We start from the raw sequence: 16,491 nt of genomic DNA, 5'->3' as shown, positions 1-16,491 counted from the left end.
ACAACTCTGTTTGTTCAGTAAAAGTGTAAATACACTGGTAACCTTTAATCATATTTTATATGCAAACATTACATATACAAACACTAAAGTTTTATTTCAGAATAGCCAGTAGTTTTCAAGAAATAAGTCTTTGAAATTGTACGTGTAACTTATATATATACCTACTAGTTTTTTCACCATAACAAACAACACCAATATGGCCTAGTTAGTAGTTTACCTGTGTACCAATTAATAATAATAGTAATCTCAGGACAATTCATACAGCTTCATCTAGACCCAAGTTAAGCTAGCTGAAGATTATGTTATGGGTACTGATATAAATACAAAGATTTTTTTCGTAAATACATATATATTATCTATACATAGAAAACACCCAGACCGTTACAAACAATTTAATAATAAGTTAATAGTTTAATAAGTACGTACGTAATATTATCACATGGTAACAGCACGTATTATGGCAAAAATAAACATCGGCTGATTTGAAAAGATTTATTATAGTAATAATAGTAATCTCAGGACAATTCACACAGCTTCATCTAGACCCAAGTTAAGCTAGCTGAAGATTATGTTATGGGTACTGATATAAATACAAAGATTTTTTTTCGTAAATACATATATATTATCTATACATAGAAAACACCCAGACCGTTACAAACAATCATACTCATGAATACAAATGTTTGCAGCGTGCGAGGAATCGAACCCTCGACCACCAAGCAGGAATCAAAGCAGTGTGCTAGCTAAATCGCTAGACTACCGACAACTAGCTGTACACTCGACTTCGTCCGCGTGGAATTCAACTTCTTATATTTTAGAAAAATAAAGTTAAATTCAACACGGACGAAATCCCGTGTACAGCTAGTCATCAATAAAAAAACACGTAGGTATCTCTAATATATTATACACTAGCTGTTCCCGCGACTTCGTCCACGTGGTTTTTAACTTTATTTTTCTAAAATAAAAGTAGCCTAAGTTACTCCTTATTACATCAGCTACCTGCCAAAAAAAGTCCCGTCAAAATCGGTCCAGCCATTTCAGAGATTAGCCGGAACAAACAGACAGACAGACAAAAATTGTAAAATATTTTATTTTGGTGTATGTACCGTATTTACATTCATATGCATGTAGTAAAAAATGGTTATTTCAATATTACAAACAGACACTCCAATTTTTATTAAATGTATAGATGTATAGATTATTATTTATTTATTTATTTATTCATCCAAAATAATACAAATTGTGTAGGATAACGTAATAGTAACATTACAGTAAAATTTTGTCAACAACATAATAGCAACTTAAACATTAAATCTCGGTATATCTATAGACTAACTGGCCCCAGCGACTTCGTCCGCGTGAAATTTTATTTTATTTTTCTAAAATAACAGTAGCGTAAGTTACTCCTTATTACATCAGCTACTTGCCAAAAAAAGTCCCGTCAAAATCGGTCCAGCTATTTCAGAGATTAGCCGGAACAAACAGACAGACAGACAGACAAAACTTGTAAAATATGTTATTTTGGTGTATGTACCGTATTTATATTCATATGCAAGTAGTAAAAAACGGTTATTTCAATATTACAAACAGACACTCCAATTTTATTTACATGTATAGAGGTATAGATTAAAAAAAAAGTAACAGTCATAAGGCTAATCGTATGCCTAATATATATAATAATGTAATAAATTCATTTAAACAGAAATTGCGGGAACATTATTTAAATTTGTAACTTTTTTACTGTCCTTCTCCTTTTTTCACATCTTTCTGTTATATCCATATAGTTCTCTCTATATTTTCTGATTTTCTTACTTTCAATTTGAGACTGTACTTATAATTTGATTATCGGATCATTATGTATTTACTTATATATAATATTTATACATTTATGGGTTATATTTAGATATATATTTATGTATGTATATTGTTATTTTTTTATAGAAATGTATATTTTGCTTATCTTTATTATCTTTATAAATCTTTTTTTGACATTTCTTATTTATATTAGTGCACCGCCAATAATCTTTCGCTGCACCACTCATGGTTGCCTGGTAAATAACGCGGCAAAATATTAAGTCCGCCACATGTACAAATTTTTTTGTGCATTAAAGTTAAAGAAATAAAAAAATACAATACTGTTTAATGAAAATGCGTGTTGTCTAGTGCTTTGAGATGTATCAAAATAAGGTCAACAAAAAAGTCCGTGATGGTATATGTCTATCTCTTAAGGATAACCAACAATAACCATTTTTTATCTTTTACATTTTACGGGATTTTTTTTTATCGTATGTTTCCCTTAAAATCATGTAAACTATGTTATTATGTCATAATCTAAAGAAATAATAATATTTTATAGTGACATATCCACTATAAAATACCAAAAAGTAGCAATGTAATTCGTTACGCGCGAATCGGGTGTTATAAGGTCAAAGGTCGGTGCACCCCGCGTATTTGATAAATAGTGCTTCTCTGGATGTCTTTAAAAGAAAATGGCAGTATGTACGTGTATCTGTACAAGTCCTTAAGTGTTAAGTTTTTCAAATGTACATACAGTAAAGAATAAATATTTTTAAGTACAGTACTTACGTACATTAATATAATACCTACTTTTTACTTGTATCTATTGTTATCAAAATTAAATTATAAGTTCTTAACTTGACCACGACTATGTGACCCTCTCTTGGCGCCAAAACGAGTGAAAAAATGAACAGCATACGACGACGACGCAGTACCTATAGAGTGGAGCAACTGCTTATTCAGTTTTATTCAACTATTTAGTCCCTCCACCGTTACAATGAATGGAGGCGGATATTACAATGTACGTAGCATTGCGAATATAAAATATCTAGATTAGGTATAATAAATTCATAATTCATAGGCCGTTACGGTATCAGAGCCAAAGTCTTCTTTCTTTGTTTATGTACTGTTAGATGCGACAGCGACTTTGTTTTTATATTACTATGTAATGATTGATATACCTAAAATAAATAAAATATCTGAGGTTTGGACAAAAATTCAAAAGGTACTTAATTTTTAAAAAGTATTTTGAAAATACCTATTTTGCATTTAGTATTTGAAATACAAAACACAAAACTATTTTTGTTTTTAGAGTGACATTTCTATGAATTCACTGTCGATAGCGAGCGGTGCGATGGAAAAAGATAACCGTTTATAAAAATATAATAAATAACCCTGGACAATTAACACAGACTGATACTGAACTGATATAAATAGATATTTTTATTTTGTAAATACATATATAATATACATATAAAACACCCAGACCGATGAAAACAATCGATGACCGATGAGTACAAATGTTTGCATCGTGCGAGAAATCGAACCCGCGGCCATCGGATGTAAAGCGGTGTGACCACCGAGGCAGTCGAAATATATAAATAATCTTATGAATTTAATTTATTCTAATTTGTTTATGTGCGCGGGGTGCGGTGTACGGTGCTCCCCCCTGCCTCCACCGTTGCTGGAGCTTGCATGTATGGAGCATTGCGAATATAAAATATCTAGATTAGTAAATTCATAATTGATAGACCGTTACGGTATCTATATATATTCGGATTAAAATAAGTATCGCAGTAAGGACCAGTATATAAAGTGATCAACACAATTAACTGATTTTTGAAATATATATACAGAGCCAAAAAGTCTTTGTGTATTCAAAAAATATCTAATTTGTTTGTGTGCGCGGGGTGCGGTGTACGGTGCAGGGGGGACCCTGCCTCCACCGTTGCTGGAGCTTGCATGTATGGAGCATTGCGAATATAAAATATCTACATTAGTAAATTAATAAAGTCATAATTGATAGACCGTTACGGTATCTATATATATTCGGATGAAAGTAAGTATCGCAGTAAGGACGAGTATATAAAGTGATCAACATAATTAATTGATTTTTGAAATATATTCAGAGCCAAAAAGTCTTTGTGTATACCAAAAATTTAGCCGTTCGGAGCCATTCAGTCACGAATTATTAGTAAAAAAAGTGTCGAGTATATCGTACTATCGACGAATATATATGGCCGCATCGCAAAATAGAATGCGACGTTGCCATACCGCCTGAGATATACGCGATAGAGGTCAAGTTATTCAGTGCAAAAGGTGGAATCGGCAAGTGTTTAGGTTGTGGCGTGATCAACAAAGTGCCCAAAGAGGTGTTTATATATATATATATAATATATTTATATATATATATTCTTATTTAAGTATGTATGTAGTTGGATATATATATTTCAATTTAGGAATTTTATTATAATTGTACCTTTCTCCTTTTATTATTTATTTCATGTTATTATTTACTTAAATGCACCGCCCACTAATCTCTGTTTGCCCTATGGTCGACTGGGAGAAAATGCCTTATGGTGTTAAGTCCGCCATATGCACCTTTATTTTGTTTTATATTTGTGCATGAAGTTTTTATAAATAAATAAATAAATAATAATTTTCAAAATAAGTTACTTTATGTAACTATATATGTAATTTATATTATTTAATTTATACAATCTTGCCGTCCACAAATATGGAAAGAAAGTTACCAGATATTTTATGCAAGTGGCATTAAATTCTATATTATAATACCAAAAGATATGTTGGATGTACCTTTTAATACTTATTAAGAAATACTTTTTGATTAAAGCTCATTATTTTTTGAACAATTAAATAATCTTTTCCAGAGTTAATTATAGCGCAATTTTTTTTTATTTTTGGAGACGCCGTTTCCTGGTGTTAGCTGGGCACAGAAGGTATTTTCGAGATTATAAATGTGTCCAGACATATTTGAACACTGTTATTTTTTTAACTTGATTAAAATATTATAAAACAAAAAAAATGTAGCAGTTTTGTTTCTTGCCAGTTCTTCAAATAGTAGCTAGCCCAACTAGACGGTTGGGTAAGTAATAAAAAAATTACGTACATAAGCGGAAAAGTCTCCTATAGGTATAAATAAATAAATAACTCTGGACATCAATAATAACACAGCGCCATCTAGTCCAATGGTAAGTAGAGCTTGTTTTATGGGTACTAGACAACTGATATAAATACATAGTACTTTTTTTAATACATAATATACATAGAAAACAGCCAGACCGATACAAACAATCATACTCATGAATACAAACGTTTGCACCGTACTAGGAATCGAACCTGCGATCATCGGAAGTAAAGCAGTGTGCTAAACCGCTAGATCACCGAGGCCATATATGATTTTTAAATTTCAATTTCATCGTATCATCCAGATCAATACAAATAATCATATTCATTATAATTTTTTTAAATTAGAACAGAATAGAAAATCATTCATTCAATTAAACTTAATTTAAGCACTTTTGAATAGTCATAGTTATCATTCTTTTAATCTACCGCTCATTCGGAAAGCTGTCTCATCACAAGAAGAACGAGCAAGAAACTTGCGTGTTGCTATTTTAATTATTGTAACTTTACATTTTCAACTATAAACTACCAACTAGGACTAATTTATTAGCTTTAATTGTGCGGGAATCAAACCCGCGCCTATCAGAAGTGAGATGGCGTGCTAAACCTCTGGACCACCGGGACTGTCGTAAATAGGAAACTTAACAATTACATTCTCAAAGGAAGGTCGTAAAATGGTTATATAAAAAATTGATTCTTCGAACAGGCTGTTCAAAGTAATTAAAAAATTGTTTCCATAGCGATCTATGGATCCTTTGAGAAAGTTATTGGATTTATTAATATTGGATTACTGGATTTCCAAATATCAAGACCTTCGTTACAACTGATTTGTAGTTTGGTAACTTTTGAAATATGTTCTCTTTTATGTTTGCTTCTCTCCTTTATATGAAGTATAATATAAACTTCATATATTTATTTAGGGATTTAGGGGCAATAATTATAATAATATATATATACATATATAATAATATAACGGGTGCTGCTTGTGGGGACTGGTCTGTTCAGGTTGCGAACACTGATTAGATTTTTTGATTTTTTTTTTATATAGCATATGCTGGTGGTCACTCTATTCTCCCAAATTTGAATTTAAATGAAATATATTATTGTAAATATGTACAACAATAAAAAAAAATACGAACTGAGTTTCTTGTCAGTTCTTCTCATCTCGAAATCATTCCGAACTGACGGTAGATTTGACATACCATAAGAGTCTGTAATAGACCTACATGAATAAAGATATTTTGAATTTGAATTTGAATTTAATCTCGGGACACACACAGCGCCATCTAGACTCAAGTTAAGCTAGCTAAAACTTTGTGGGGTTTTTCAAGAAGGGATTAAGGTTCTTAAGGGTCGGCAACGCGCATATGACACCTCTGGTGTTTCAGTCATCCATAGGCTACGGTAACCGTTTACCATCAGATGGGCCGTATGCTTTGTTGCCACCTACGTGGTATATAAAAAAACTTGTGTTATGGGTACTAGATAACTAATACAAATACATACATATATTTTTTTCGTAAATACTTACATATTATATGTTACATAGAAAATACCCAGATCGATACAAACAATCATACACATGAATGAATGATTGTATCATGCGAGGAATCGAACCCGCGACCATTGGAAGTAAGGCGGTGTGCTAAACGACTAAATGGTCTGCTGACGGTCTTATGCATCAGAATAATATATAGGTTATAAATTTCACGCCAATGAAACCGTGAGCAGAGCTAGAATGTTTATAAAACAAGCTGCTTGGCAGCTATAATAGGTGAGTATTTTAATACCAGTACTTTTTTTTTTTTATAACACAGGGGACAAACGAGCATGCGGCTCACCTGATGGTAAGTGATTACCGTCGCCCATGGGCACCCGCAACACCAGGGGAATTGCAAGTACGTTGTCGGCCTTTTAAAAAGGAATAAGCTCTTTTCTTGAAAGTTTCAATACCGTATCGGTTCGGAAATACCATTGCTGGAAGGTGATTCCACAATGTGGTTGTGCGAGGCAAAAAGTTTCTAGAAAACCGTACTGTGGAAGACCGCCATTCATCCAGATGATCAGGATGGTATTTCAGTTTCTGGCGGGTGGTACGGTGTTGAAACTCAGCAGTTGGTATTAATCCGAACAATTCCTCAGAACACTCCCCGTGATATTAACTCCCCGTGACTTAAATCACCGATTCTTATAAATTAAGATTAATTTTTGCATCCGAAACAAATTTACAAACCTTAGACCCAATTGGTTAAAAACCCCAACTATAGGTTAACCACAACGCTCTAACCCTATCTAAAATATCCTAAGCTCCAATATAAGAGAATAGCTTTCAATTTTCTATCGATATCAGAGACCCACCATTACATCCCCCGTATAATAAAGGGGTAGATATAAAACGCGAGCCATCGCTCATAAATCCGCACTTATGAGTGACGCAAACAAATGGTCTATACGACAGCGAGCAGACTATGGCCGTCCTAGCCGCCATCCGTCCATACTAGATCGTCAGGCACAGGCAATATTTCCTTCATCGAGTCGGGGCTTTACTGAACGACGTCCGCATTATATCGTTGTCATATTTCAGGGAGACCGATCGTTGGAACGTGATGACAAGCGGATTTGGAGTGAAGCCTCTAGCGTTATACATCGTAGCGTGCTCGTCTTCGGCGTGCTTTGTGAACTGGCGGGAGACGTAGTTTTATTAACTGACTTTTAAAGGCAAGAGTGACTTGGTGCATCTGAAAGTAGTTTGGATGAAGTAACTTGTAAAAGGCTCTTCTTTTCTCATCGGGATCTAACTACCTTAATAGCACTTCTAAGTTCGTGAGGTCTTTTAAAGTTGATTTATATTTCTGGCTCACTCTTCAGTCATTTTGCACATAAAATATCGAAGTTTATCTTTAGGCTTTATAGTATTATATTGCGTCGAATATAATTGAACCTTATGTAGCAGTCATTAGGTTCAATTATATTTAATAAAATAGGTAAGTTAGGTCTTGATTCTCCACATCGTTGACAGCTAATAACGTCTTTAACTATACCAAATGAGATAACAGTGCTAAAGGTATATTATTAACTAGTTTTTCCCGCGGCTTCGCTCGCATTAATTTATTCCCTTGGGGGTAGAATTAATCAAAATCATTTCTTAGCGGATGCCTACGTCATAACATCTACCCGCATGTCAAATTTCAGTTCGATCCGACCAGTGGTTTGAGCTGTGCGTTGATAGATCACTATGTCAGTCGCCTTTGAGTTATATATATTTAGATTAATAACTTCTTCTAGTTACTAATAAAAGTAATTCCAGTAACTTTTCATATTGTACTAGAAATTTTTAATAAAATTGATAAGTGATTGATCGGAATAGTCATTTTTAAGAAGAGGATAATTACTGTAATGCTGTCGACGAAATTTCTTGCCAATTTTATAACTCCATCTGTTACTAAAATAAGTCTTTTCCAGCAACAAAAGAATGCACCAATGGCTCACAATTCTCTGTACCTATTACAAGTCCGTCTCCTCTCCGCGCCACCGCACCGCAGCGCCTGCATTCAACTGGACTTTCGCAGTCTTATTTCCTCTTTTATGTTCCCACTTTAATAAAGATCGGGCCCGGGTTGATATTAAAAATTCCTTTTATAACATTTCCAACTGGGATTAAAGTCGGGAATTAACGCTCTTAACAATTATCCACGCAATGCAGACTGTCTGAAGTGAGCGGTCGCCGGTGGAGATTTAATGAGTTGAGAACTATGCTCCTTGAGGAGGTTAAGGTATTTAATTAGATATTTAAGGCGTAAATCAAATTAATAGCCTATTACGGTTCCATTGGTTGGCTAAGTGCTCAATTTATGAACTGAGGCATCATTTCTCTAAAGTTCTTACAACAATTCAGTGTGCTTATAGACTGATTCAAATTTTTGCGTCGGCTATCCCGTTGAACACTAAGTATTCTTAAAAATAATTGGGAAATTTGCCTATGAAACCATCGTCTATCATTGGTTCAAGATGTATGAGATAGAAAGAGACAATGTCAGGCGTAGCATATGCCTTGGCTCTTTCTATCTCTCTCGTTATACGGTAACAATATGTTAATTATTAAATATAATATTCTTGTCATATTATAGCATAAGGCTCTCCTTGTTCGAGACATGTTTGAGACAGAAAAGAATGAAATTGCCTTACGTTGTACTCCTACTCGCCAACAAAAGTTGAATCCAATAAAACGAACGCCCTGTTGTTTCCGGCACTACGCCGTCATATCAGGCGTATATAGAGAAAATATCAAATAAATATTTTATAGTTACAACAACGGCAATAAATATTTGGCGATAAGTTTGACGTGCGTGGAGTTGGCCGTCATACCGAAACTTGCCACTCGGGTTGTCGCTACATTGTTGTTAGTTATTGTCGGAACATTCTACTGAATAGTTGCGAATAGTTTGCGAACTTCGTACAGGTGGTCGCAACTTTGCCCTTTGTCGGCGCTGTAATGAATCTGTGAACATAGCCCATGACCGTTTTGTAACGTACTCGAAATTTATCCCATTTAAGTTTTCGTAGTAGTTTTCAGTTTGGAAATGGAGATTTTGGATTCAGTGTTCGAGTGTTGTGGTGAGGGCTGTTCTCGACTCGTGTTGTGGCATGTGGCTCCGAATTAGATATTGGATTAAAAGAAGTTTGGACATAAAATAATTTATCTCCACGGCTATTATGTCAAACGAAGTCAGATATAGGTCTAGCACCCTCACAAGTAGTAGATGATCATGTAGACCGACGATTAGGTCTTGCCAATTAGCCAATCGTAGAAAATTTATCAAAAGTTAAAATTGATGGTTTTGGAGCGTTTTTGATATACACGATCACATAGGCGATTCCGCATGCAAAATTGATATTAACATGAAGCTAGTGGAATTCAGTTCTAGTAGATTCCAGAAATAATACTATTTAACGTACGTTCCTAGAGAGTCCTGACAGTAATCATCCCTTTACTTTACTTACTTCATTTTGTGCAACATGTTCATCATCACATAAGTGATCAGTCAAAGATTTCGAACTAAAACATGTTTATGAATTCAACCGTAATTGAATTCGCGAGATGAACGTAAAGAATAATCACGATGCCCTTGTACCACATAAAGTTTTCGTGTACTTCGAACACCCAACAGTTGTAAATGGCTTTGCGAGATATAAATCCGTTGATATATACGATAAGGATCTTCTACATCCCTTAATCTGGAGATCCAACAAATTCTGTGAAGTTTACATTACCACATTGCGAAGTTCTCTCATTGGGGCATCGATAGGGTATTTCAATTTCAAATAGCATCCGTGTAGGTAGGAAACTTTCTCTTGGCTCCCAGGCTTGATGGACTGTTGAGTGTCGTCGTGGTAGAACTTTCTGATCGCGTGGTAAACGATAATGTCAAAGATGATTTGGAAGTTTGAGAGACAATATTACCCATTAAATTGTAATATGTTTTGTGTCGTAGTGAGCAGAGTTATGGGGCTCTTTAAAATAAGTTTTAACACCATGGCTGGCTCATCCGTCATAATCATCAACGGGTCCTAATTAGTCTTTAGTTGCTATAATATATTTATTTTACTAAAATAATAATATTACTTGAAATATTGTTTATTTTATAACTTTTGTTTAAATGTTTTATTTTGTAATTTATACTGTATTGCAAAATCTAAATATTTGTATCTGTTGATGTAAATAAAATAAATATCTATGTCTATAAAAATAGTTAATCAGCATTTCAAATGAGATGGCGAAATAAAAAATGTACTATTTAAAAGTGCTTAAAATTAAACTTATATAAATAAGGATTTTTCTATTATAGTGTGTTAAGAATAAGTTTAGTTGATAATAAATATACCAAAATGTAAATTAACAGATAGTGTAATAATTACATTTTAAACCTATTAGTATGTAATAGTACTATTAGCATACGACGAACTAAATCTGATTGCTAGTAAATTTCAAAGTGTGAATGCAGAAAAAGTCTGATGCACAACTAATTTGGAATAAAATAAAAGCCATAAAAGAAAACAGACGAGAGTCCATCAAGAAACTCAATTCGGTTCACAAAGCGATCACAACAAAGTTCCAGAAGGTCTTTGTTCGAGCGCCGTTTGTCCAAAACTTGCTGAATTTGAATTTAAAATTCTCAAAGTTGTGTCTTCATTCGCGTGTTAATTATTTCGAAGATTCGCAACACCTGACGTCTGTCTATAGCACTGATTAACATTCTCACAGCGAATCACATAAATTATATGCCATCAAGAATTTCATTATTAATAATTAATGACAATAATAATTCATATACACAATGTACTAAGCACTTACTCCTTCAGGACGACACAACAGAATATAAATTACGAAATTACTTTGTCAACATTTATATTATTCTATGATACGAGAGACAGTTGGAAAATACATGCAAATATGCATATATTTATTCCAGTTTCCTTCATTTTTGGGAAATTGAGATGGCAAAGAACATCTCATTGGCGTATAGCCTGTATGGCTAAAGACATGGAGAGAAAGTTCGTCGAGAAAAAATTATAAAGCGGAAAACCTTCGTATTTGTATCTGATTGACAAATAAACAAACATATACAATAGTATACAATACAATAGTATAATAACGTGAGGTCGTGCGGAATAGTAAATAGATAGATAGATAAAAAAATATTAGTGTTTTTAGTACATATAGGTTCAATTACAAGCAGTCTAAATATTGTGTAATGAACAAAATATTTAGACCAATGCTATTGCATATATAATAGAATTAATCTAAAGCTATATGTGTGTTTATGTGTGTGGCACAGCAATAAAAAATGGGTCGTTATCGAGAATCACTCAAGGAGCAAAACACTGATTATCATCAGTTATTACCGCAAGGTTGAATGTACTATTTAAAAACGTATAATAGAATGATTACAATGGAAAATACATAAATAACACAGGAACTTCAAATGGGTATATACTAGTGCAAAGTATACCTAAATTACTATTCGGAAAATTAATTTTAACCGCTGCTACGATTAAGCGAGCTCGTGATAGTTTCGTTTAACTGTTTGCCTCAGTTTAAATAAACTATTGCCAACATAAACCAACATATCCGAAGTACTTACTTGGATTTAAGCAATAAAGTAAAAAGCCGTAGATAACATCTGTACTTAATATAACTTTGCAAACAACTACGTGAAACTCAGGAAATTACGTGGCGCAACTGTTTACTGGATGTTTTATTGTTATGTTTTAGTAGTATTTAGTTCAATAAAACACAAATAAACAGACTGGTATTATCCGAAGCTTCGCATTGGAAGTCTTACAATTATTCAGGCATAAATCTTATTAAAATCTGTGTTTTATTCTTATTCTCCTTATCTTCTTTCCTTATTACCAATTTAGAGTCGGATTTCTTTGCTACTATTGAACTAGTTATATCGCTCGACTTTGGCTGTGAATGTCTCTATCATTCCAAAAATGCTCCGAAATTGGTGGTATTTTTATGTTAATTCTGTTCTTGATAATAATTCTTTCCTTGAAGGATAATTCCTTAAATAATTAAAATATAGTATTCTATCTATGTCTATTATAAGACCCTCCTCCTATCGATCCCCCGTTCAATACAAACGGAGATCAAAATTACGATTGACGCTGAGCCGAGGTTCGAACACCTCTCAGTGCGCTCAGACTAAAGTCGTATGTAGTAGGTAGGAATTGGCCTTCAGCCGCTTCATAGGTTCTTTTCTCGGATTGGAGTGTTATCGTTCAGTGAAGTTATAAACAACTGCAGCTAACAGCATTAGTATAGTTCGAAAAAAAATATACTATGCCTTATTCTAATTTGTGCAAGAATAACTACGGATTGCATCTAATATAATGAGTTGAGTCAAATTTTAACCTGGAATTCAAATAGCTCGATCTCAATCAACACGATGCAGAATCCAGCATCTAAGATGAAATCCAATGAATTGTCGCACGCCTTATAAATCGGAATTATCAATAATGGATCGAGATGGCATTCCAGCGAGTCTCATTAGCGAAGGCATCTTTAATAACGGAGACAAGCGATCGGCAGACGGAATAATAGTGAATTGGCGAGATAATTGCTGACACCGGTCACCAGTTGGAATGTCTCCAAATTACACCATATTGGTATGTACCAGAGGCGTATTCATTGTAGCATATCTAATATGATTTATTGACTGGAACATGTTATTGTTTGGCACGATGTGTTATGTAGTGCAGATATAACATTCAATTCTATTGAGAAGTTCATTCTTACTAAAATGTGCTGACATAGTGAACTTCAATATTATCCCTAAGATATGTTTGAATGCAATAATGGTAGTCATATTCGGTATTTTGGTTTGAAACCTATCTACGGTACGTCACCGTTAGCCTTCAGCGTTTTTTCACCACTCCGCATTCACATAATGTCCAGACATAAGATTTTTCATTCAATTCATCCAAGGATTAATTGCACACAACCAAGGATTCGTTGCACACAACCAAGGATAAATTGCACACAACGAAGCATTCAGTCCACACTTAAGCATCATGTACTCAATAAATCAAGTTAATAGCAGTCCGCAATTTATCATTTTTACAACATCATAGCATCCAGATTGTAGGGTCAAAGCAAACTCATAGATCTTTATGGTCCTTCGAGCCGAAAAATAATTAGGATCAATGCTAATCTATCAAACTTTACAAATCGATATGTCATAATGAGATTGTCGAAATATATGTGAAAGAAGAGAAGTATAATGATGTTTTTGTTGTCTGTTCGATACAAGGAAAAACTGTAGATATATTAAATCTCTGGACGTTGAACCGTAAAATGAAATACAGGAAAACCGAAGGCAATTACGGTAAAGATATTATTTATTTTTCCTCATTTACGGTTATTAATTTAAGAGGAGATCTCTGGGACCACTTTATGTAATTCTACCTTGGGTTGAATGGCAATTGGAGAATTAATGCGAGAAAAATATGACTCTGTTTAACTGTATTACGTTCCAAGCGTCAATTAGGTAAAATATATTATATATACATATATGTATAAAATATCATGTGGCCCGCACCTCTTGCCAAAGAAGCGAAGTTCATTGACACTGTTCAAAAGCATGCCACACCAACATTGTTTTTGCATCTCGATCGTTCATTCTTCGTACATTTGGTGTCGTGAAATGAGCTGAGGCTTTTCCTATACGCTGTAATAGAAGTACAAAATGGCGGCCTCTGTGATATAGCGGTTTAGCATACTGCTTTACTTCCTATAGTCTCGGATACGATTTCTCGCACGATGCAAACTTTTATATTCATGAACATTATTGTTTTTATCGGTCAGGATGTCTTTTATTTTTTTCCAAAAAAAATGTACACAAGTATTTCATTAGTATTAGCACAGTACCCATAACACAAGCTCTGCTTAGCTTGGAACTAGACGGCATTGTGGGAATTGGCCTGGGTTTTACTATAAAATAAACTCGTGTATTAAATCTTAAAGAGCTGACAACATTAGCAATATCCATGGAGCAATAAACACTTAATGACGATAGCTACTTCAGTTAGATAGATCGTCTACAAGTGTGTCTAACAACAATAAAAGAAAATGCTATTAAACACTAATATCTTCAAAAGAAGTGGTTTGGTAATAGTGACACTCAAAGAAAAGATGCAAGGTAATCGTTTCCTTAGTATGAACATATCGTTAAGGAACATAAAAGTCATGCTTAAAGAACACATGATTGTGGAATGTAAAGGATAGAGAAAGATTTTAATGTAATGTCTATTAAAGTCGATGGATAGAAGCGATTATCAGCAACCTTTATGCTTGCATCTTGCACCCATTTTCGTAATTTAGTTTATACCTAATTCTATTTTAAAATCGGAACATTCTTCTTCTTTTTCTTTGTCGATTCCTTAAAACTGTGGGTCGTAAACACCAGGAATGCTTCTTCCAACCAACCTAATTGATAACATAGTGTCATAATTTTCTATAAATATTTTTTTTATTAATGGAATAAAATGTGTGCGTAACCTCTATCGTAAGAAAGTAACTTCAATGTCTAATTTGCACGATACAACAGACAAACAGCTTACGCAAACAATCTGCTTGGCGGCTGTAATAGGTGAGACTGAGGTACCCACGCAGACTTTTTTTCAAATTCAATTTCCAAATTTCTTTATTCTTGTAGGTCTGATTGTAGTTAGGAATGATTTCGAGATGAGAAGAACTGATAAGAAACTCCGCTCGTATTCTTTTTAAGTAAATGTGGTATATGTTTAAAGTAATACAGATTCATTTAAATTCAAATTTGGGAGAATAGAGTGACCACCAGCATATGCTATTGCAAAAACAAAAAGTCTAATCAGTGTTCGTAACCTGAACAGACCAGCCCCCACAAGTAGCACCCGTTCACGAGTATGTCGGATGAGCCAGCCATCATTACACTCAACCTTATTAGAGGGAGAATCGAACCGGCCCACCACGCCGCCAAAAGTGAAACTTTAGATAAAAGAAATTTTTACCTTAGGGGGGCCTGTAGCGTGCGCACCATCGTACACATACAAGTGATCATTGCAGTCCAGCTGCAACAGGTCGAAGTGCAGCATGAACCTCTGCAGGATGCTGTGTGTTTGGAACGTCACCGTGCAGTCCAGGTTACGCTCATTACGTGACCATAGCACGCCGCCATCCACTTTCCTATACTGTCGCTGCAAGAAATGGTCCTTGCATAGCGAGTCCATATAATCTGAAAAGAAAACATTCTGTTATTAATATAATTCGTGAATCATCATCAACTAGTGGTATTTTAAAATTGAATGGTATAATAAAAGGTGTAAGAGGGCCAAAACTATTAACGCAAATTGTAACTTATTCTTTCCTAGCACGTGAGCCTTGAAGTTGTTCAAATTGTAATTAAAAAATTATTTTATTCATGTAGGACATTTTAGTCGCTTATGAAACCAATTTTTTTATATTAAGTTGTTACTTATTCTTTCCTAGCACGTGAGACTTGAAGTTGTTCAAATTCAAATTTAAAAATCATTTTATTCATGTTGGACATTTTAGTGGCTTATGAAACCGAATTTTTTATATTATAATTTTGTCCCTATCGTCCAGTTCAGTATATAAATCCTATTGAGAAGAACTGGCAAGAAACTCAATTGAATTACTTTTTTCTTAAAGCCAGTTTATTCACATAATATATTTATATAGGTGTCTATGTCTAACATTGAATGAAAATCCCGTGCATGATCAACTATTGCCATGCACGCTCGTCAATCAAGTTGTTTATAAGTACTACATTCGCCAACGAAAATAGGGATCTGATCCCTTATTTTTCCAAAGTAGAAGAATCTACACTCATTTTACATCTATACATATAAATAAAATTGAAGTGTCTGTTTGTAATATTGAAATAACCGTATTTACTACATGCATATGAATGGAGAATGAAAATAAATACGGTACATACGCCAAAATATCATTTATTACATTTTTTGTCTGTCTGTCTATCT

General features: G+C 33.9%; 1 protein-coding gene across 1 annotated transcript in view; it reads right to left on the bottom strand.

The window, feature by feature from the left end:
• LOC131852351 (uncharacterized) overlaps positions 1–15,717 on the bottom strand; it is a 40,219-nt gene extending 24,502 nt beyond the window's left edge. The window contains exon 1 of the mRNA XM_059203019.1: positions 15,499–15,717. Coding sequence (XP_059059002.1) covers positions 15,499–15,717 — 219 coding nt within the window. The remainder of the gene's footprint in view (positions 1–15,498) is intronic.
• Positions 15,718–16,491: the final 774 nt, after the last annotated feature.

Source organism: Achroia grisella, unplaced genomic scaffold (genome assembly GCF_030625045.1).
Source record: "Achroia grisella isolate CSIRO2021 unplaced genomic scaffold, CSIRO_AGI_Agris_v1 utg842, whole genome shotgun sequence".
Lineage (NCBI taxonomy): Eukaryota > Metazoa > Arthropoda > Insecta > Lepidoptera > Pyralidae > Achroia > Achroia grisella.
The sequence above is the reverse complement of the archived record's forward strand: the minus strand, read 5'-3'. Positions and strand labels throughout refer to the sequence as shown.